Source organism: Bubalus bubalis, chromosome 21, assembly GCF_019923935.1.
Source record: "Bubalus bubalis isolate 160015118507 breed Murrah chromosome 21, NDDB_SH_1, whole genome shotgun sequence".
NCBI lineage: Eukaryota > Metazoa > Chordata > Mammalia > Artiodactyla > Bovidae > Bubalus > Bubalus bubalis.
In genome coordinates, this window is record NC_059177.1 from 45,872,851 (window position 1) to 45,897,513 (window position 24,663).

General features: G+C 40.7%; 1 protein-coding gene across 3 annotated transcripts in view; it reads right to left on the reverse strand.

Annotated features, from left to right (window-relative positions):
• Positions 1-24,663, reverse strand: part of CACNA2D3 (calcium voltage-gated channel auxiliary subunit alpha2delta 3) — a 909,107-nt gene that overhangs the window by 48,605 nt on the left and 835,839 nt on the right. For all 3 annotated transcript variants that reach the window (XM_025272778.3, XM_025272777.3, XM_044933476.2), the window contains 4 exons: positions 16,297-16,372; positions 13,707-13,759; positions 11,995-12,050; positions 4,179-4,290 (listed from right to left, as the gene is read on the reverse strand). In XM_025272778.3, the coding sequence (XP_025128563.3) occupies positions 4,179-4,290; positions 11,995-12,050; positions 13,707-13,759; positions 16,297-16,372 (297 nt within the window). The remainder of the gene's footprint in view (positions 1-4,178; positions 4,291-11,994; positions 12,051-13,706; positions 13,760-16,296; positions 16,373-24,663) is intronic.

The window sequence follows — 24,663 nt, forward strand, 5'->3', positions numbered from 1 at the left end:
ATTAAATAAGAATTTAAATAAAGAATGAGATAATTTGTCACTCCCAGATCATTCTTGAAATCAATTTCTAATATACCATAGAACCAAAAACAATGGTTTTAAAACAGGCAATGGTAAGTAAACAAAGCAGTAAGCATCTCATTTACTATAGGCAGCAATAATAATAATAATATAGTTGGTAGGTTAAGAACACAGTAGAACTAAAATGTTAGAAAATACTACATGAAAGAGATGAGATATAATCCAAGTCAAAGGTCCTAAGGCATTGTTTGCTCTGGAGGAACAGATATTCCTGGAAGGAAGAGATCTTGACCAACTGAAACAGAATGTATACTTTACTGGAATACACTAGTATACTAATAAGGGAAACAAGGGAATGGAGAAAACAGAATGAATATAATAGGCGGCAAAAAAGAAAGAAAAAAGAAAAGAAAAAAACATGGGGAAGAAAAAAACATAAAATGATAATAGAAATGCATCCAAACTTACTGGTAAGCACAATAAATTTTAAGATTAAATCTGTCAATAGTAGAGATAATAAGATTTTAAATCCAGCTACATTCTATTTATAATTGTAATGCATAATGACAGAAAAGTTGAAAATGTATGTGTGTGGGTAAATGTGCCTAGGAAATATTATCTAAAGAAGAAGTCCTAATCCTATGCTATTAGCAAACAAAAGAGGCATTAAAGCATAAAGCACTTCCATATAAAGAGGGTTATTACACAAAAGATAAAAGGAATGGTTTATTAGGAAGCTATACCACTCTTGAACAGAAATGTCCATGGTAACATAGCTTCACAATATAGAAAGCAAAACAAAGTGAATGACATGAAAAAATGGAAAAATACATAAGCCTGGTGAGAGCTTGACATCTAAAATAGACCAAGAAAAGAAGTTTGAAACACAATAAACACACCTGATCCAATGGATACATATTAATCTCTACACTCAGCTTTTAGAGAATAAAACTTGCTTTTAAAACCACAGAGACAAATACTAGACTACAAAGCAAATCTCCACACATATTAAAACACATTTGTTATATAGACAAACTGTCATTTAGTTAGATATCAATAATAAAAAAAAAGATAGCCTCAAAACCCATAGATTAGGAAATCTTAAAACACTATTTAAAAATTTACAGATCAAAAAAAAAAGTGAAAGTTAGAAAACTGTTAGAGCTGAATAATAATGAAACTATATTAAAATTACAAAGGTAAGCTGGAATGTAGAGAGAAATCATATATATATATATATATATGTATGTTTACATACAAATGAAGCTGAAAAAGTTAAGCATCAAACACAAAATGGTAGAAAATTTAAAAAAAAAAAAAAAAAGAGTAAGTCCCCAAAACATAGAAGATAACGATACACTGAAGAAGCAAAATAAATGAAACAGAAAGTCAGAGAAACAGAGAGAATGAAGCGAACTCAATGATGATTCTTTGGAAAGAAAAACAAAACAGACATATCTGTGCCAATGTGGAGAGGGAGAGAGAGAGGAGAGGAGGAAACACAGGAGGGACCGAGGGAAGGAGACAGGGCAATGAGAGTGATTTAAAAGGGGAAAATCACAAATAAGGTAACATGTGTAATAAAAAGACACTATTTATAAATGCATGCAATAAACTTTAAGAGTAAGATGCAATAGGTGATTTTCTGAGAAATATAATCACCAAAATCATCTAAAAAAGAAATGGAAATTCCAGAGAGACATCATGCAACAATTAAAGAAACTAATGAGTGAAAATGTACTCACACAAAAACAAACAAATAAGCAAAAACCCATCAATCACTGATACTTTTATGGGTTTTACTAAATCTACAACAGGTAGATAATTTAATCTTACACAAAATGTTACAGATATTAGAGGAAGAGGATAGACTCTTCAAGTAAATTTGTGACAATAAAATGACCCTGATAGCAAAGTCAAATGAAAGGAAGGAAAAGTACAGGCCACACTCCTTTATGAACACAGACGCAAAGGTTCACAGTACAGTATGAGCAAATGAATCTAGTGATATGAATTTTGTCCTCTGTTTTTTGTAATCAAACAATGAAAGTCAATCCTGCAAAAGCAAGTATGTTTCATATTACATAACCCACTACTATTAAAGACATTTATAACATATATGATATAGCTCATGATTTAAATTTTTTAAAAATTATATTGGTGAAACACATATTAAAAATTAAAATTATTTTAGTGATGATGCAAAAAATTTATTTTCATACATTTTATCATCCACTCAAGTTTCATACAGTAACAACCAGAGCAACAAGTACACTCGAAGAGGTTTTCTTTAACCTAATAAACGGTTACCAAAAACTCATAGCAATTTAGAAGATGGATAATAATTAAGGTTGCACAACACTGGGAATGTGCTTGATGCCCTTGAATTATATACTCAAAATAGTTACAATGGTAAATTTTATATTATTTATATTTTCCTACAATTTAAAAGCCCTATAGCAAATATCATACTTAACATGGAATTATCAGAAGTGATTCTTTTAATTAGAAACAATACACAGTTTCCTACTCTCATGGCTTCTATTCAACAAATGTATCGGAAGTCCAGCACAATAAAACAATAATTAAGTGTGGAGATTAGAAAGGAAAAATTTTACAAATGATATTAATATGTATGAGAAAAAGTCCAAAAGAACCCATACATAAACTATTAGATCTAAAAGAGCAGTTAGCAGCTGGGTGCAGGATATATAATGTACAGAAATCAGTGAGATTCTCATATGTTAGCAATTACCAATCAGATAATACAGTATTAAATATATGCCATTTCTGAAAGCAAAATCTCATAAGCTCTTTAGGTATAAATCTAACATAACATTACAAAACTGTATTGAGAAGCATGTAAATAAACAGATATTTAGCTTATAAGTGGGAAGGTCTAATATCATAAAAATAGCAGTTATCTACAAATTAATTTATAACTTATAGTAATTGTAGTCAAAATCCTAGCATAATTCATCAAAATTAATTAGCTGGCTCTAAAATTAATATAGAAGAGTAAAGAGGCAAAAACAGTTAGGATGACTTAAAAGAAGAATAAGAGAAAGAGATTTTTTTCCTTCTGGCTATCAAGTCACATTACAAAGCTATAATAATTAAAGAGATATGGTGTTGACCATAAACCATAAAACCTAAAAGCAGAGCTGCACATAGATGGGAACCCAGCCTATAACACAGGTGTCATAATAAATCTATTGGAAAATTAAAAAATACCGAGTAAAAAGTGCTGGTTAACAGGCCAACTATATGGAAAAGGATGAAATTAGACTTCTAAATCATGAAACTCATACAAATAAATTCCAGAGGCATTAAAGTTCTAAGTGTGTAAGGCACCTTTTTAATGTGTTCAGAATAAAAATATATGAGAATATATGTATTACATTAGGGTAGAGACTAGTTTCTGAAACAAGGCACAAAATGCACAAATCAAAGAAGAAAATAATAAATTTGACCACATGAAAATAAAAGCAAAAGAAAACTTACATGCATCTAAAGATGCCCATAAAAAGTGAAAAGACAGACCAAGGAATAAGAAGACACATACAAAGCACAGAATTGCAAAGAAATCATATCTGGAACACAAAAAGAATGTCCAAGTCAGTAAGAATAGACCCACCACCCAAGAGAGAACTGCTAACAGGAAAGAAGAAGCCAGAGACTCCAAATGATCAATAAAACCAGTGAAAAAGGTCTAACTTCATTAATAATCAGGGACACTCATATTAAGCCACCAAGAAATAATTCCCAATATGTCAGATTTGGGTGAATCCTGAAGGCTTGGTGCCTTCAATAAAAACATCTGAGAAATTTCCCCCAATTGGTGAAATAAATTGCCAACTGTTAATTGGGATAAAAAACCAATTAGGACTTCTTCCAACCATCTAAAAACTGGGCTAAAAATCTCTTATATTCTAGGATGAATTTTCATACATTTGAATGCATCCCAAACTCTAAACGATCCCTCTAACAAAGCCAAGTGGTGCTCCTTCCAAGCTGATGAAAATAGTTCCTCACACAAGAGGGCAGCCATGTTTCCAGCTCTCATCGTAATCCTGGGCATGGCCGCCGCACTGGCCCATCTGGGAAAGGTCTCTACCAGACAGAAAGAGGCGGGCGGTAGGGGGCGGGGTGCTTACTTGGAGCAGTCTTCACAAGCAATGTTCCCTGAGGTTTCCTTGATGGTGCGCTCAGAGACGAACGCTGGATATTCAGTGTCACAAGGCTCCAGGGTCTGTTTCAATTTCTGGGCTGTAGGGATAAGGGAAAAAAAAAAAAAAAGATAAAGAATACAAGGCACTGGCTTTGTTGTGACTGGCAGCCCACAGTAACTCAGAACGCAGTTCCGCTCCTGCTGCTCTGTGATTTTTCTAGGCACAGCATAATGCATTATTTTCTAATTAGTCAAGTGATTTCATCTGCCAAGCAACTCTATAAGCTATAATTCCTCAAGCAGTTCTGTTGGCATGATCAGCTATCATTTATGCATCTCAAGAATTCTACTTTCTGGTACAACATCACTCACTGGGTCTCTGGCCTCAGACTTATGTGACCTTAGCAACAAAAACACACACACACATATACATCCGAATAAATGTATAAAATATAAGCTACACCGTATTATTTAGGGTGAGATAAAGGTCATAATACAATTACACGGTTTTATTACAGAAACAAAATTGAAATATGGAATAGTAAAATACGTAATGTCTATGAATCACAGCCATGAACCTAATCCTACTATTGTGAAGTTCCTTGTGCAGAAAGATAGTACTAAATAACCCTGGTACATGGGTAAGTACATAGTAGGTACTTGGTAAGGGCTTGGTGGTCTACTAAATAATTTAAACAAGTTATGTCCAGTAGGAAAATTTCAAAACCTAATATTTTAAATTTGTAAATTGGGCATGATATAGTTCTTCTATTAGAGGTTGATGTGAGAACTCAATTAAATAATATATGCTGAGTACTTAGTGCAATACTTTTGTTTAAAAAACAAAAATAAAGCCAGTATTCTCATGAAGCCATTAGTGATGATGTCAATGATGATAGATATCATTAGCATAGTAGTTAAAGGTAAAGTCAGAGGAGTTCGGAGTGCAAATTCCTGCTTCACTACTTTTAGCTAATCCTCAGTATTCTCATCTGTAAAATGGAGATGCTAGCAGTACAGGTACTCTTCACAAGAGGTTTACTCATGAACATTTTTCCAGTAGAACATTTACTTATAGATTCCCAAAACTCAAACTTCCTATGAAGTTAACATGGATTCCCAAAACTCAAACTTCCTATGATTTAACATGGATATAAACATATATTTGTAACAATCTCTCCAGGTATATTCCAAATGCAACTGGTTTGGATGTCAGAACCAGCATTAGATTTTTCATAGAATGTCCATCTGGGAGGCTGCCAGCACTAAGAGAGGCATCACAGAGTTACTGAATGCAAAACAACTGTTTGGTAACAACCAGGTAATTGTTGGGTGATCAGAAAGCTGTGTTTTAAGTGTTTATATCCTTATGTGATTCTTTTATATACAGGCCTTTTTAGTGAGCTTTAATTATTCTGAGGAAATTGATTCGGGGTTTGGAGTTGAAGCATAATACATTGTAGTTTTTCTTATTTAAAACAAAAGGAAGTAGACTCAATCAGCTTTTTGTGCCAATCGTGATTTTAGGAACTGGTCGCTGACATTAAGTGGTGATTCACATACTAACTCACAGGGTTGTTCTGAGGAATGAATAGACTGATGCATGCATAACTCTGAACAGAGTGAACACAAGCATCTTTTCACATACATTTTTGCCCCTCTCTCCCCGCCTTCATGTTACCACCTACATACTGTCTTCATGTTACTCCACATGCTAACTGCAGAGTAGCTAACAGCACAAATTCTGGGTGTTGTGAATTCTGCTGCTGCCGTGTGACACTAAGTGGGTTTTTAATTTCTCCACACTGTAATGTTTTCTGCAAAATGGGAAGAACAGAACCAACTCCAAAGGGTCGTTTGGGGATGAAACAACTCCATCTATTGAAAGTGGCTGGTACACTGCCAGTGCTACTTAAGTGTACACGCTTACAGCCACCACCACTTCTGCTGGGGATGCTATTTCACTGAATCCTCAGGCTGTCAGCCTTATTGGGCCACCACTGTTTGGCCGGATGCCTCCCTGATCCTGACAGCAGGGAGGGTACCATGCCGGTAGCCACTGCGCCTGCAAAGGGCCAAGTTCCAGACACCGCCTACCCCCTGAGCCTGCAGTACTCGCTCTCAGGAAGTGTCCTTACATGCTTGCTGAGCAGATGAGCAATTCTTTGGAATGGTGTTTTTCAGGCAAATAAAACAGACAAAGGAAATGGGAGATTCTCTGTCCCTCATGGCAAATGGCCTGCCTTGTGTGGAAGGCAATGGGATTTCAGGTGGTGCACATTCATCAGTAACAACACAGAGGTGGTTGGTTGGAACATCATTCTCTTCCCATTTCTTTATCAATGTCCTTGATTCTTGTCAGGAAGATGACTTTGTTCGATGCTAGGCAGTTTTTACCTTTTTTTTTTTTTCTTTCATTTGTTCTTTTTCTCCTTTATTCTAAGGAGGCCAAACATGAAGCTCAGAGGAGCTAACTATAATACAGTTTATTTTCAGGGTTATTATTATTTACAATTGATTATACAGCAAACCAGAGAAGGCAATGGCACCCCACTCCAGTACTGTTGCCTGGAAAATCCCATGGACGGAGGAGCCTGGAAGGCTGCAGTCCATGCGGTCACTGAGGGTCGGACACGACTGAGAGACTTCCCTTTCACTTTTCATTTTCATGCATTGGAGAAGGAAATGGCAACCCACTCCAGTGTTCTTGCCTGGAGAATCCCAGGGATGGGGGAGCCTTGGTGGGCTGCCGTCTATGGGGTCGCACAGAGTCGGACACAACTGAAGTGACTTAGCAGCAGCATACAGCAAACAGGACTAACTTTTAATTTGGGAAGCTGCATTTTAATATTTAATTTTCAAAAAGTCAGCTTACTGAAATAAAGATTAAATAAAAGCACAGATTATAAATTAATACACTGCAAGCATGCAGATGGCATATAACGATGGTAACAGCTAAATTTATTAAGAAATTACTATATGCCAGATGTCATTCCACTTTATACATATTTATCTAGTACTACATTACAAAATTTAAACAAATCAAACTATGAGATTGGAGAAAGTGTTCATTCTGTTTTGTAAATTAGTGAATGGAGGAGAGGATGAAGTGAACTGCCTAAATTCATCCAGTGAGTATGTGGCAGGGCCAAAATTTGAACTTGGACTGTCTGGTTCCCACACATATATATTTAACTACTGTATGAAGTTTGGCCAATGAGAGAAAGGAAGAAAGATCTCTGGGGGGCAGGCTGAGATAGGCAGCACACGTGATTTAAATAACCCTGATAACTGCACCATCTCTAATTGTCTGGGCCCAGTTACAATGGAAAGAGTCCAAATGTCTCAGTGGAGAGACTCATTTGGCTCTGATCCTTTCTGGAGATAAATTCTCATTCCTTTCATAACTCTAGGTCACCCATACTGATGTGGTAATAAGCCCTTGAGTTTATTTGAAGTAAGACTATAGATTGGCTGGAAGTTGCTTGGTGCTTTTGGGAAACACATGAATTATCATATAAAACCATGGCCACATTTAATCTAAATAGTATGGTTTATTATGAAGATGTTTGTTTGTCTGGAGTGCTACAGGAAAACATCACATATATTTGCCAGTTTTTACTGTTTATTTATGGAATTTCAAACCAATAACTAGGGCTGCCAGTCATCTGATGGGTACTGTTTTAACTCTCAGGCATTCAAAACTCATCATCTTACAAAGGTGTTGGAGCTCAGCTAGACTGATTCTTTTTTTTTTTTTTTTTTTTCCAGAAGAGAAAATTGAAGTTCAGGAAGTAGACACAGCCTGCCTTGAGCCCCACAGAAAGTGACTTATCATGATCATCATTTACCTAAACAGCAAAACCACCTTTGCAGCCAATACTCACTAAGCGCCTGCATGCGTGCGTGTGTGGGTGTGTGCTAAGTGGCTTCAGTTGTGTTCAACAAATTTTTGTGACCCCATGGATGGTAGCCCGCCAGGCTCCCCTGTCCAAGGGATTCTCTAGGAAAGAATACTAGAGTGGGTTGCCATTTCCTTCTCCAGGGGATCTTCCCAACCCAGGGATCGAACCCATGTCTCTTACATCTCCTGCATTAGCAGGCAGGTTCTTTACCACTAGCGCCACATGGGAAGCCCCACTAAGTGCCTACTACAAGCCAAACACACTAGATCCTTTGATGGATTGAATTCTCACCCTCTCATGGTGAGCACGGCCCTGCTGCTATCCTGTTTTACAGATGAAGAGACTAAAACTCAGAGAAATGAAGTTAAATGCTTGCCTGTCACACCATTGTATGCTCTGAAGCCCAAATGCATATGCACGTCCTCGTCACATCCTGGAGCCTTCACTCTTGGCCATCACCCTGTCTGCTTCTCACCCCAATTACACTGGACGTCTCAGGCTGAAGCCGCCAGGACCTATCACTCACTTACAACGAGGCACCCAGTGGAGCATCCACACAATTGGATTTCTTTAATTTTCCCTTAGCAACAAATGTCCCTGATGAGAATAACTGACTTGGGTTCACAGTAATTATGCGCAGACAATCAGGAATGAATAGAGTTGCCATTTGAAAAGCTTTCCTCTTCTTTTGTCTCTGCGAATGCACCCTCATTCATAACCGGGTGCCAGCAAGCTCCATTCTCTTTGTGCAACTTCGCCAAAATGATACCTTTGTGATAATCAAGCAGAAATGGCCTTCCACAGTCCCCTTCATTAAGGAAATGAAGCAGATAAACAGTGTAATTATGGATTCCATTTTTAGCTAAACAAAGATGTATGTCTCAGCTCAGGGTCTTTATCCAGTGAGAGAAGGGTAAATTTAGAATGCAGAAACCTCGCAAGGCAATATTGTGATGGTGCTTGGAACTTTTCCCGGCTTATACTGGGTCTGAGATTCACATTCACATCTAACAAAGATTCAGATGATAGCAGCTCTGTGGGTGAAAGCATTCACCATCGGAATCAGTTTCTTTATCTATAAAATGGAAAAAGTCATAGCCATGCCCAGCAGAGGGCTGCAGGTCCGAATGAGACAATCAATCCACGTGAGGCAGCCTGCTCCACACAGGACTCACAGAGGGCCAGCTGCGTCTCCCGCCGCCCTCCAGCGGAGGTGGCCGGTTTTGGCTTACAGTTGAGCTTATTTTCTCCTAGCTGCCTTACTTAGGTGCCTCGGAGAGGCTCAACGACACATTCCAGCAGTCCCCACCTCTCAGGTATGTAAAAGGGATCTGAAGAGAACCCAGTGCTGGCACTCTGGAAGGGAAAAAGTGCTACATACAGGCACAGCACTTGCAGATGATTTAACCATCTGACAAGGTCTTTGTGCAGTCTGTCAGTGGAGTGAGACAATTTGGAATTACCTATTAAGAGTTGTTTAAAAAGTTTCTAAGACAGAAAACACAGACCTGAAGCATTACATCATTCCTCTTAGCTAAGATTTTAGCTAAGCTGGAAGAGAAAGAAGGGAGAAGAAAGGTGAAATTTCAGAATGAGAACCTCCAAGAGTTTCTGAGTGCAAAGATTGTGCCCCCCTTCATAATTCATCTCTCCTACCCTACACCCCTCAGTCTACATCAGGATTAGCTCAATAGTGGCACTATTGACATTCTGAGTCAGATGATTCTTTGTTGTGAGGGGCTGTCCCATGTGTTGTAGAGTGTTTTATGGGCATCTCTGACTTTTACCCACTGGATGCCAGTAGCTCTCTCCCATCCCCAGTTGTGACCAAAAATGTCTCGACATTGCAATGACCCCTGGGAGGCAAAATCACCCCTACGCTCAAAGTTACTGGTCTAAGCAGATATCCTAGTTCACAGAGACTGGCACTCAGAAGTAACTCAACAACGAACTGTCCATGTCAAGGACCAGCACAGGAGTGAGGGCAGATGCCTGTAGCAGCAGGGAAGGGAAGCCAACCAAGGTAAGAGTGGGGTTAGTGGCAAGGAAGGTTGGCACTCACCACAAAAGCCTGGTGGGCAGGCCATGTGGATATGAATAGGAAAGAGAGGAATGCCAGAAAGTGAAGCACTGAAGACCACCAGCCTGCTGCCCCAGCACTGAGCACACTCCTCAGAAGGAGCCAGACTTTTAAGCCAAAAGGGACACCAGCTCCCAAAACGGGAGCCCCACCGCCCACGCATGGTGACTTGCCCTGTGCCACACCTTGCATGTGGGCTTTGCACATGCATGGTTGAATCCATTGCTCACAGCCGTATCACATCTTATCTCTGTTGACAAGCAAGGAAACGAAAGCTCATGATGACCAGGCAACTTGTCCAGAACTGCACAGCCAGCAAGTGGCAGAGGAAGGCTGCCTGACTCAGAAGTCAGGTGCTTCGTCTCTAGGTGAAACAGGGCTCCAGGCATGACTGGGAAAGACTGAGATCTGTCCCAAGGCACTGGTGATGCAGGAACAGCAGCCATCTGACCAACTACCATCCACTCGCTTGGCCTCCACTGATCATTTTCCTTCCTTTTCTCTCATTTAATTTCATGTACCTTTTTTTTCACCCCTAATAGTAAAAATCTGGACATGCTAACCAAGTAAGAAAAGTGACTAGAAAAGAGATAACAAGTACCCATTAGGTAAGTTCCTTCCCATCTTCCTTTTTCAAACCATCTACAATTTAAAAAAAAAGCAGGTTCATGTTATAGGTAAAATTTTCTTTGGGGTATCTGAGGGTCTTCTCTTCCTAATTCATATTTTGGTCCCTGTTTATTGACTCCCCAGTGGCCTGACTGCTGATCCGAGTTAATTCTACATCCTCCTTCTCCCCAGTCATTGGGGGTTTGGAGGGCATATACAATTTTGCATATTGTTTTTCTTGCTAAATATGACTAAGTTTTATAATTATTTCCTATGGCTTTCTGTGAATGGACTGTCATTTTTTGGTAACTGTAACTTTGTTTCCTATTTTCTGTTTCTGTTTTGTATATAGATTCATTTGTATTAATTTTAGATTCCACATATAAGTGATGTATTACAGTATTTGTCTTTCTCTGTCTTACTTTACTAAATATATTCTCTAGTTGCATCCATACTGCTGTAAATGGCAATATTTCATTCTTTATACAAGTCAACATCATCATCACCATTATCATAAATTAATTACAGCTGCCTTTTTGAAGGCTTACTATATTCCAGTCCTACACTCAGTATACACCATGATTTATCTTACCATTAAATGCATACATACACACAAACAATAAGAGATAAATATCATTTATTTATTATTTTCTTTATTTAGCTTACTGTGGGGAAACTGAGCCTTGAAGAGATCAGCTAACTTGACAAAGGCCAACCTCAGAGCCAGAACTTATATCCATATTAATCTTACTCTAAACTCAGGCCTCTAATAGTTTCTACTAATTACTGATTGAATCATTGATGGCCTTTTCAGCAATGAAAATAATATGATCAGATTTATATTTTATGAAAGGTAATAGTAAAAAGGTAATGATTGTTCATTCGTTCAGCCTGAGAAAGGTGATGCGTCTGTGACCTTTAGATTTCAGCACTGCTCACTAGCTTCTGAAGAATTCACCTGTGCAGTGTATGACCTCAAAGCCTTAGTTAAGGAAACAGGTCAAAGTGTACATTCAACATGAGCTGTGGAATTTCTGTCAGCCTGAACGGCACTGCCCTCAGCACAAAGGATGCCTTCTGCTAACAGAAAGGAGGAATCATCACTTTGTCCTGGGTAGTCTTATGTGAGCACATCCCTGGTGAAAAGTAGCTGGTGAATCCCGGGTTCATCACTCTGAGCACGGAAAACGAAGACAGCTGCTCCTTACCTTTAGCTGTCATATCTGAGTGCCACCAGCTGCAAAGGTTAAATTCCACCAGAAACCTAAGCAGGGAATGGAAAAGCCCAGTGTTACTTGGTTACCCACACCCTGAATGGAAGAGTGACATTCTGTGTTATTCAGCATCACTCACCTCATTTGAAAGAATAACATCATCTGATATCTGGATATATCAACATGGTTCGTTCAGTTACCACTGAATTTTCACTAGGTTTTGTCTTACTTGTAAAAGACTGTTTTATCACCATTGCCAGCCAAACCCTGAAATCAGGTTCACTTAAGACTCAGGGATTCGTGTGAGAAATATCATGCTTTATAGGGAAAACTTTTTTTCTTATTATAGTCTGAGTCCACAGTAAAAAGTCCACATTCAAAGGGCTTCTCCTACCTTGGTTCAGAAATACAAACAGAATAGTCTCTACTTAGACTATGATCTGCAGTATAAAGGATGCTTTCAAAATTTACACTGTAACACATGTATTTGAGTGTGTGTGTGTGTGTGTGTGTAGGGCAAGGTGGTGAGGACAATTGGAATAAACTCCTTTTTAGGAAATTATGTCCCAATGCAACTTCACAAAAATCATAATTTCTCAATTGCTAGTAAAGAATGCCAATGAAAGTGAAAGTTGCTCAGTCGTGTCTGACTCTTTACAATCCCATTGACTACACAGTCCCTGGAATTCTCCAGGCCAGAATACTGGAGTGGGTTGCCATTTCCTTCTCCAGGGGATCTTCCCAACCCAGGGATCGAACCCGGGTCTCCCACATTGTAGACAGATTCTTTACCAGCTGAGCCACCAGGTAAAACCAAATGAAAGGAAATAGATCAAAATCTAGTCATTTCCTTCTCAGGCTCATGGCTGCTATCACTCGAAGCTCACAATGAAAATCCCACTATTACCTGTATTTTCTGTCTCTTATATACACAAAGAACTTACTCTCCACGTTAAGTTATACTTAATATAGGTTACATTAAAGCAATAAATAAGACATTGTCTGTTCATGAAATAACAAGAAATCTGCCTTAAACACACGGAACTAGAAATTTAATGGGAAAATGAGAATGAGAGTCTGGTGCAGCTTGAATGATCTGGTTTCCATGCTGGTCCATGGAATTCCTTCCTTCTGTGTGACACAGTGTTTCTGTAATGTGTCCAATATCTCATCTGGAAGTCAAGCCTTTCATCTTTGTGCCATTTCAAGTTTGACCTAAGTCACAGATGCATCCAGCAGGACTGTAATTTGACAAGGTAAACAATTAAATCACACCTGAGAAAGCCCCTGACCCATGACTGCACAGGCCCCCACGCCTGCACATGCCAAGACATCCAAAGCAGCACGGTGGACAGCCCTGGCAATTTGTTCTTCTGACCACAGCCCACCCAGGCTGCATTAAAAACAGCCAGACATCGATGTTAAATTTAACAGTAACCACAATAAATAAATTTGGTTTGTGTACTGCAAGCTGTTAGTCTGCTAAACAGTGACATAAGGGCATAAGCAGTGACCATGATTCACCTATTAAAAGATGATCTTTTGGACTCTACGTTCAATATTTCAAGATGTTCAGTGAGTTTATCACAGAGTTTATCATAGAGGAATCATCTAATGTTTATTGGAAGCATGAAGCACAATCTCTCAATTCACTTTAGAACACAGAAAAGTAATGCTTTTTTAAAAACGCAGCAAATTGTACTTACAAGACAAGTTCTGTCATTATCCATTTCACTGCGGCAAGGAAGGCATTATAAGGCTGCAGAGAAGAATTCGGTTCATTAAAAACAATGCATCACACACAAAATTTGTAGTTTAACCTAAGGCTTTACATAAAGACAATGTTATTCTTCTAGAGAGATTCATATCATGTCAAAAAACAGTGAAGCTCTCCCTTAAAGATGAAAATGGTTGGATACTATATCCCAAAACTAACATTTTAAAACTTTGAACTCCCCTGTGGTAAGATGTGATTTACAAGTCAAATAAACATGATCTAATACAGGGGTTATCTCTGGGAGGAAAAAGGAAGTTCAGCAAACGATGCTTAAACCTTTACCCTCTGGGGGCTAATATTTCGCAGCCTAATGTTGAGCGGCAGGAATCATGTAACTAATTTCAAATGGTAATTCTCAGGGCTGCCTTTTGGAAAGGTGATTCCCTGTTCTCCATCACTGTACGTCATTCACTGAAATAAGCAAAGATTGCACATACTTGATTTTAATGCTGCCCATGAATTATGTAGGATTTAAGCTGCCTTTTCTCACACTCGCATACTCGGACTTGAAAAAAAATGATAACCATATAAACATGTGATTTTATCCTTGCAGAAAATCCCCTTCACTCTATAAAAGAAGGCATTGACAGGCTAATCTTTATTTCAGAATATTTTAATTAAAAAAAGCAGTGGGATTGTTTACCCTGTGATATTTCCTATGTGGATAATTCAATTTCCTGAATTCTGGAAAATACCAGGTCTCCCCCTCAGTCAGTTCTTTGTACCTAGGTATGCCAGATATGTGAGCAGTGGGTGGACTTGAGAGACAGGCAATGACATTGGCAAAGCCCGGGCCCCAAGCTGCAGGTCCAGAAAAGCCTCGGAACCTTTTGTGGTTTCCTTCAGGTAGCAGGGAAATGAAACGCCTAATCCTGGTTTCTGATGTGATGGCTGCTTAATCCTACCTTCAAAGCATTTTGCTGATAAGGACTAGAACTAGGAATGGGAGGATTATCCAGTTTCAAATAAAACAAGAACAAATTTATATACCCCTGAACATTTTTAAAAACATCGCTATTCAAGCCAATAAGCAAATGCACAGAACAACAGTCCATGGGGTTTACTCCCAGCCCACCCAGATGGCAGACTGAATCTCTGACTCTGAGTGTGTCTTCATCACTCCCTGAACCACAGGGCTTTCAGGATTAGGGTCATCTAAGGATGTGAATTATTAACTATTTCCTAAAACCAAATGCAGCCATGCAGTCCTGTGGTTCTGCCATTACACTTCTTATGGCTTGAAAAATAACCATCTCTCTTTCAGACCATAGGACAGTTCTGGGTCTTTGTACCCACTGGGATGGGTAGTGACATTTCAGTGTGGGAGGAGAGAATTAATAGAGGGATTAAGGACGTTTTGGAAGTGAGGAAGGGGAGGCACAGGGGCAAAAGGATTCTCTGTCAGATGCTGGCTCAATGCAGGGTAAACAAAGGGATTATATAAATATGGGATTAAAATTTTAAATGCACATTAACATTCAGAAGGGCAAAGCCATTGAGCTTTTAAGCCTAATGATAAAAACATATCTTGGGAACATTTTAAGTCTGGAAATACTTATGCTAAGGTTAGGGAAACTGGGTTAGGAAATATGTGTTGATCCTCATTCTAAAAAGTGGTATTTTTCAAATCGTCCCATTTTTAGTTCCAAGTTGCCTCTCAGAAATGTCCCAGCTCAGAATCATTTCTTGCTCCTTTAGTCTAGGAGAACCGTGTTAAATATTTGGTTTTTAAATAATCCCCTTGCAAGATCTTACATCTGCAAATGAGAAGGTGTATATTTATATTTTAAAACCAAAATGGTTCTTAAATTTTGTGTTTCAAACCAAATTTTAGGTTGATTTTTGGAATTTACAAAATGATAACATGTAAGGGTTATACTTATACCTATATGCCAGACTATGTAGAAGTATCTATGTCTGCTTTTTCTGTGTTTTCAAGTTATTGGTGGCCAAACTTACATTGCTTGCACATTGCAAATTATATTTTTAAACCAAGGGTAAATTTTAAGTTAATTTCTGGTGATCTGAAAGCCAGTTCCTAATGATACAAAGTTATGTTGATGGATCCTCAACTGTGACACCATGGATGGATCAGCTCCAGGGAAAATAATGTTAAAGGCAGCAACACAATTAGAGTGGAGAATCTGATCAAAATGTGGATTTGTTCAAGGCTAGCAGCTCTATTATAACCAAAAAGAAGGTTTCTATTGAACCAAACCAAAGTCTCTTTTATTTGAGAATGAGGGAATAGACAAAACTTCTCCCCTTTTCTACCCATCAAAAGGGGGGTTGCCGCATTAATCCATCAAAGGCTTCAGGTCTGTTTGTCATATTCCGGAAATCACCGGATTTGGATTTAACAGAAATAACTTTTCTTTAGCAATGAAATCAGGAAACACATTTAAATCTTCATTATTTTGAAACAGATCAACTTGATGGGTCCAAGGAAAACTATGTGCACACACACAGAGACAGGAAAGAACACACAGCTGTCTTCTGAGTGACTGCACTGTACTTACATCCAGAAGACCGTGGGCGCCGTCACTGCTCTCCTTGTTGGCCCTGCACATGGCTTGATAGTCATAAAGGGTGATTCTATAGAAGAGAAGGGAAAGCAGCTTCACTAAATGGGAAAACGTGGGGACCACATGGTGCTGCGGACCAGCCAGCAGGTGAATAGTCACTAACCACCAGCCAGTGCAACGGTGACAAACACAAATCAAGGCAGGCCTAACAAGGCTGCTGTTTCCCAGAGGGCTCAGTGGTCAAGAATCCATCTGCCAATACAGGAGACGTGGGTTTGATCCCTGGGTTGGGAAGATCCCTTGGAGAAGGAAATGACAACCCACTCCAGTATTCTTGCCTGGAGAATCCCACGGAAAGAGGAGCCTGGGGGGGCTACAGTCTATGGGGTCATAAAAGAGTTGGACACGACTTAGTGACTAAACAACGACAACAAGAGTGACAAGCAAGGGACACAGCAAAGTCCAGGACGACAGACACAGTCATGTCACACTTGGAACTTAAAGAACAAAGAGAACAAAGGTTATTAGTGGGATGGAAAAAGGGGAGCAGAACCCTCCTCCCTAAAAAGCATGATAAAATAGTTATTTTGGCTTGAACAAGGATGACTTGCATGGACAAGGATACGCCAAAGGAATACGCTATTTTAAACTGAATCCTGGGCCTCTGCTGGAACCCACATGGACTGTCTCCAAGGTTGAGAAGAGCTGGGAAGGGTCACTTTGGGTTAAGAAATGGCAGGATCCACTGTCTCGTTTAGGCACTAAGAAATAGGCTCAGACCAAAAGAAGGCCAGCTCCTTGACTGTTTGTTGAAAACCAGCTGACTCCTTGGTTGGAACCCCGCCCCCCCTTTCATTACCATAGAGTGAGTATACCCTTACTTTTGAAAACAGTGCAGTTTATGAAACAAGAAAATGGATGGTTTTTTCTGCCTTGGTGGTAAAAATATAGCTCTTATTCCAGTTATGACCTTTATTCAGCTGCAATGATACTTTACTTTCAATTTTTTTCCAGACATTTTCTTATTAACACCTTTACAAAGTAAAAAGAATGGCAATTTCCAGTAGCCAGTTAAGAGCTTTAAGATGGAGCAAATACTTTATCCCACACATGCATTTCATCCCTCCCCCCAGTTCCTCGTCCCACTATTCCTGGCATCCCAAAGGAGAGACACTTAAAGTCCAACCTGTGTTATGTAACAGGTGCCAGATGACACATTAACACTGTAATACAAGAACTTCTAAATGACTGGAAGGAATTCTCCCTCCAGGAATCCCCTTCTGAAATCAGGCAGCGCTTACTGTGAAGCATACTTAATGTTGGGCTGGGAACGTATGCTAGAATAAAAGTTCCATACTACAGGACTGGGGTTGGATCTGTTTCACACCTAGCACAGCACCCAGCATGGAGAAGGTATTAATATTCTGACTTAAAAGGTAGAATGCATGAATGATCATCTGATTGCCTGAATCTTGAATAGTTGATGACGCAACTGAGATTGAGGAGATCAACTACAAAATGTGATGTGAAGGCTTCCTCCTTTAGAAATAAATTAGAGAGATTACACACCCAGATTAACCAAAGAGCACCTATGCGCACCCAGAAGAAAATTGGCCACTCTGACCACAGTGAGATGGAAACCAGTTCCTGACAAGCACCACACAGGCATCCATAGGCGGCAGAGCCAAAGTGGGTACCTGTGCTGCACAATCTCCTGGCAAGTCCTCCACAGCCCCTTCCTCTTCAGGACATTTTTAGTCTTGCTGACTGTCCCCTGACTTTTTCCCTCTCAGCAGATGCAAGCAGAACCAGTGTATATTGAGAAAGAAATGAAGCCCACGAACCATCCAAGCATCTGGCTTGGGGAACTCCCTGAATAAACTTCTCACAGAAACACTCATCACTAAGGTAGCCCTGACACTAATTCAGCCACAGAATAAACCATAGGTCACAATGCTGCTGCTGCTGCTAAGTCGCTTCAGTCGTGTCCAACTAAGTGCGACCGCATAGATGGCAGCCCATCAGGCTCCCCCGTCCCTGGGATTCTCCAGGCAAGAACACTGGAGTGGGTTGCCATTTCCTTCTCCAATGCATCAAAGTGAAAAGTGAAAGTGAAGTCGCTCAGTCGTGTCTGACTCCTAGCGACCCCATGGACTGCAGCCTACCAGGCTCCTCCACCCATGGGATTTTCCAGGCAAGAGTACTGGCGTGGGGCGCCATTGCCTTCTCCGATAGGCCACAATGGACAATGTTAATTGGCCCCTGACTGGCCCACCACACCAGTCTGCATCCTCAACAGGGGATTTCTGCTGGTGACCCTGGAAGGGTTTTCTAGGATTTGACCAGAACTATTATTAGCTTTATCCTTTTCCTACTACCCAACTCTGTCTCTGCATTGGAATCTGTATCAGAGCTGGTGAAAGGCAGCATGGGTTGAGTGGAACATGGCTGTGCTTGGTGTCTTATAGACATGGATGAAGTATGGGCTTGGCTTAAAAGGTCGGTTCTGCCATTTATCCAGGGTGCAGTCATAGCAGATTGCTCACCTTCTTCTGAGGCTTTATTGTCTCACTTATAAATAAACTTCCAGAGATGCTCTGAGTTTAAATAATCAGGCATGTGGAAGGATACTGAAATATATCATGCATCAATGCTAGTCTCATTATGAGTCTTACAACAGAAGGCCTGATTATGTTCTTTGCTGGATTATAGTCTCTTCAGTTCAGTTCAGTTCAGTCGCTCAGTCGTGTCTGACTCTTTGCAACCCCATGAATCGCAGCACACCAGGCCTCCCTGCCCATCACCAACTCCCGGAGTTCACTTAGACTCACATCCATCAAGTCGGTGATGCCATCCAGCCATCTCAACCTCTGTCATCCCCTTCTCCTCCTGCCCGCAATCCCTCCCAGCATCAGAGACTTTTCCAATGAGTCAACTCTTTGCATAAGGTGGCCCAAGTACTGGAGTTTCAGCTTTAATATCATTCCTTCCAAAGAAATCCCAGGGCCGATCTCCTTCACAATGGACTGGTTGGATCTCCTTGCAGTCCAAGGGACTCTCAAGAGTCTTCTCCAACACCACACTTCAAAAGCATCAATTCCTCAGCGCTCAGCTTTCTTCACAGTCCAACTCTCACATCCATACATGACCACTGGAAAAACCACAGCCTTGACTAGACGGACCTTTGTTGGCAAAGTAACGTCTCTGCTTTTGAATATGCTGTCTAGGTTGGTCATAACTTTTCTTCCAAGGAGTAAGCGTCTTTTAATTTCATGGCTGCAGTCACCATCTGCAGTGATTTTGGAGCCCCAAAAAACTTAATGATTAACAATCTACCTTTGAAGCCAGTGACCTAAGCTCAAATCATAACTCATCTACATATTACAATGCTGTTTTAATTTAACCCTCATTGTGCTTCAGTTTTCTCATCTGTAAAATAGCGAGAGCAATGGCTGCCTTATAGGGCGGTCATGAGGATTAAATGAGGCTATACCATGCACTGCCTTTAGCACAGTGCCTAGTACAGAGGAGGCATTCAGCAGAAGGCAGGGCTGCAGCTGCTCTTGTAATTTATTAGCCTGGTTTTCATTGCCATTATTAATTAATGGGGGTGGTGTTAAACGCATTGGGAATTGACTCAGGCTTTATCCAGCTGGCTGGATAGGCCTCCTGGTTTTCTTAGCTCATTGGCATGTATGATGCAGTGTAAAATTCACACTTGTTACTGCAGTAACAGACGCCTTCAGAAGCCATGCTAGGGTTATCAAGGGATCACGTGGCAGCTTCTTTCCGTGAGCTTTGTAGCTGGAGACCAGGTAACAATAGTTTACTGAAGTCTGCTTAGCAACTGTCAGCAAGGTACTCTTCTAAGGATGTCCCTGCTAGAATCTAATCATCCCCATTTCACAGAGGGGCAAACCAAGTCTCGGCCAGCCTAAAAATGTGCCCAAGGTCACATACCTGACAGGTACAGAGCCAGAATTATATGGGGGCCACACTGAATCCACCTCTCTCTGCCTTCTGCTCAGCAGCAGGTTCTGACAGGTCCTAGGAAATGCTTAGAATTCAGCCCTGTGCCCCACCCCAGAGTCTTACTGGAAGGTCACAGGAAAAGCTACCCAAGATAAAGTCTCATAATCCATATCCAGAATCAACTTTCAACCCAAGTTGAGGGGCTGTTATGGGGTCACCAGGTTAGGCTGGACCAACTGCCTGGGCTAGTGAGACCCCTTTTCCCTGGTAACTGCCCTGACAGACAGATGGTTGGAAGCTCAGGACTCTACTGGAATCATTTTCAAAGGCTCCAGTTTACAAGTTGGGGTCAAACTCAACTGCTCTGGGGGCAGCCTCCGGGTCAGGGTCCCTGCCTTTCATTTCATAAGGAAGGTTTCCTGATCTGATTGCCATGGAGGAGGTTACAAAATAAACCTGCTCTGTCTTCTCCACACTTAAGACAGCTTTAACTAGATGTTGCAGAGAGACTTCCAGATTGTGTGATTTTGTTACTGTTTTAAATAACTCCATTTTGTGGCTACCTGTATCCTGTTCGGCTGATTATAGTTAAAGAACGTGATAACTGCCTGCTTTCATTTGGCTCTAAAATAAGCCCTGAGCGTCCTGCCCAGCCCAAGATTGGTGCTGTGCTGCTGCACTCAGCAGCAGGGGTTTATTCTCATTACAGATAACATGCCTTAATCTCCATGACATCACCGCCAGGCCACGGCAACTGCGGGCTGCTGGGGAGACCTTATCATTAGCATCTCTGTGCTCCCCAGATGGGTCTCTTTGAAACTTTGCCAGAAGGCAGATACAGTCTCTGAGGAAGAAACTCAAAGCAACGCAAACCAAGCATGGGCAATCCTATGTGTCCTGTCCTGGGTGCCCGGCTCGCGACATTAGGATTTACTTAAAGCTGTTTTCCTGATTCTGCTCTTTTTCAACTAGACAAAAATTATGACCAAGAACAAGATTTCTTCTAAAAAAACAAGGTTGAATTTCAAAGACATGAGTGCAGCTAATTTAAGGTCATTACTAATGGTGGACACCAGCATTTATTAAACACCTACTATGTGACCATGAGGCCAGGTACTTTACCTGCAATGACTCTAACTCACTTTGGCTAAAAATCTGCCCCCAACCCCGTCTTGAAACAGCTTAATGTTTGCAAATATGGCCCTAAAACCATAAAGACCCACTGAGGGTCATATTTAAGCAATTTTCAATCAAAAAGTAGGAAAAGCCAAGGGACTCACTAGGGCAGCATGTAAAAAATATGTATTCTTTGTTGGGCTATAAAATGTGTTCTCTGGCGCAATTTTAAACTTCCAAGTGTCAGGGGCATGGAGCAGGAACATAGGAAATTCTAAACAAAGGGATTGTCACCATGGGAAGCCTTACTCTTTCTTACACCTGAACAGCCAGGAGAGGGAAAGCCCCATCTGTTGATCTGAATGCTAACAGAAGATCCAAAAGGAGCTTTTCCTTCCCTCTTTTCTGCCTAGGTGGCCAACTCATCCCATAGCCTCTTCTTATAGAGACTGTACTATTCTTTAAGATCAACAGAGCACATCTAACACAGCAGAGGTGGTGAGTTGAAGCTGCCTTTGAACCCTCTGATGGAAAATCACTAAAACCTACCTAGTTAATGAGCATCCATCATTAGAAGAGAATAAGTGCCATAAGGCCACACCAGCCAGAAGCCCAGTACACCAGGTATCAGGGCCCCTCGGGGTCGAGTACAGAGCCCTGAGGGTGAGCCTCACTCTTTTATAGATTAAGCAGAGGGTTGATCAGCCTCAAGTGCTTTTCATCAACTGGTGCTGAGACTATAAAAAGAAACAAAGTCACAGACACTGGTCACATCAGCATCTCACCCAGGTAATAAAAGCAGTAACAATAAGAAATAATCAATTACTTTGTGCCATCCAAGTGTTATCTTGGATGTTGGGGCATGGAGAGGAAACTAACGCTCAAGAGTGAAGTCCCTGTGGCTCTGGGAAGCAGCCACAGCTGCTTCAATCCTGGGGCACAGGACTGCCCTGTGCCTAGTAGGTCCACCTAGCCAGTTGCTCGTCTGCTCATTCAACTGGCCCATGAAAATTTGCCTTCCTTGAAACTGAAGGGGGAAAATGCAATCATGATTAATCCCATGTAGAAAAGGTAAAATTTCTTGTTTCTTTGAGTAAGAAATAGAAGGAAATAGTTGAATTCTGCTTGTGGAATGAGTACATGCCAAGCCCATTTGAGGCAGGAAACCTGGATGCTAGAGGAGCACCCTTGGGCCCAGCCAGGTTCCTGGAGCCATGTGCACATCTCGCAGCAAGGGCACCACGGTAACGCCTGGGCTGTTCTTGGCATGCCATGGGGCACATGACCGAGGCTCAGGATGTCAGAACCTAAGGATACTGGTGTTGCCAGTGTCCTTGATATTAGTCAAACCCAACATGTGTTATTGAATGCTCCTGCTTTCATTGCCTGGGGTCAGACACCATGGACAGATGTGCTACATGGTGGCTATGACCACGTGTGTTTAGGACTGCACTGGGCATGTGGGATATGGAGAAAACTAGGAGTCAGGAATACAGCTTCATCTCTGGAAGGGCTTCAAAGTGAATATCACAGGAAGTAGGATTCAATATTTAGAGGATTTCTGTACTCTTTAACCCTTTGATATTCTGGAACTTACTATTATTTCTAGTACAACCAAATAACCAATACATTCGACTCCAACTCTGAAAGACTTATTTTACTTTCTCTTGAAACAAAACAAGCAGGAAGATGAACAAATATCTTTCCAGAAAATACTTTAGTTTTCTCCAACTATGGGAAAAGATGAGTGATGAATAGGAAAACATGGCCTGGAATTTCAGAGACAAGAGTTCAAATTCCATCTCCCAATTCACAACTTTGAGCTGACTGTGGCTCAGATCATGAACTCCTTATTGCAAAATTCAGACTTAAATTGAAGAAAATATGGAAAATCACTAGACCATTCAGTTATGAATTAAATCAAATCCCTTACAATTATACAGTAGAAGTGACAAATAGATTCAAATGATTAGATCTAACAGACAGAGTGCATGAAGAACTATGGACAAAGGTTCATAACACTATAAAGGAGGCAGTGATCAAAACCATCTCCAAGAAGAAGAAATGGAAAAAGGCAAAATGGTTGTCTGATGAGGCCTTACAAACAGCTGAGAAGAGAAGTGAAAGGCAAAGGAGAAAAGGAACGATATATCCATCTGAATTCAGAGTTTCAAAGAATAGCAAGGAGAGATAAGAAAGTCTCCCAGAGTGAATAAAGTGAAGAAATAGAGGAAAACAATAGAATGGGAAAGACTAGCGATATCTTCAAGAAAAGTAGAGATACCAATGGAACATTTCATGCAAAGATGGGCACAGATCAGATCAGATCAGATCAGTCGCTCAGTCGTGTCTGACTCTTTGCGACCCCATGAATCACAGCACACCAGGCCTCCCTGTCCATCACCAACTCCCGGAGTTCACTCAGAGTCACGTCCATCGAGTCGGTGATGCCATCCAGCCATCTCATCCTCTGTCGTCCCCTTCTCCTCTTACCCCCAGTCCCTCCCAGCATCAGAGACTTTTCCAATGAGTCAACTCTTTGCATGAGGTGGCCAAAGTACTGGAGTTTCAGCTTTAGCATCATTCCTTCCAAAGAAATCCCAGGGCCGATCTCCTTCAGAATAGACTGGTTGGATCTCCTTGCAGTCCAAGGGACTCTCAAGAGTCTTCTCCAACACCACAGTTCAAAAGCATCAATTCTTCGGCACTCAGCTTTCTTCACAGTTCAACTCTCACATCCATACATGACCACTGGAAAAACCATAGCCTTGACTAGACGAACCTTTGTTGGCAAAGTAATGTCTCTGCTTTTGAATATGCTATCTAGGTTGGTCATAACTTTCCTTCCAAGAAGTAAGCGTCTTTTAATTTCATGGCTGCAGTTACCATCTGCAGTGATTTTGGAGCCCAAAAAAATAAAGTCTGACACTGTTTCCACTGTTTCCCCATCTATTTCCCATGAAGTGATGGGACCAGATGCCATGATCTTCGTTTTCTGAATGTTGAGCTTTAAGCCAACTTTTTCACTCTCCACTTTCACCTTCATCAAGAGGCTTTTGAGTTCCTCTTCACTTTCTGCCGTAAGGGTGGTGTCATCTGCATATCTGAGGTTATTGATATTTCTCCTGGCAATCTTGATTCCAGCTTGATTGAAAGATGGGCACAATAAAGGACAAAAATGGCATGAACATAACAGAAGCAGAAGATATTAAGAGGAGGTGGCAAGAATATACAGAAGGACTATACAAAAAAGATCTTCATGGCCCAGATAAC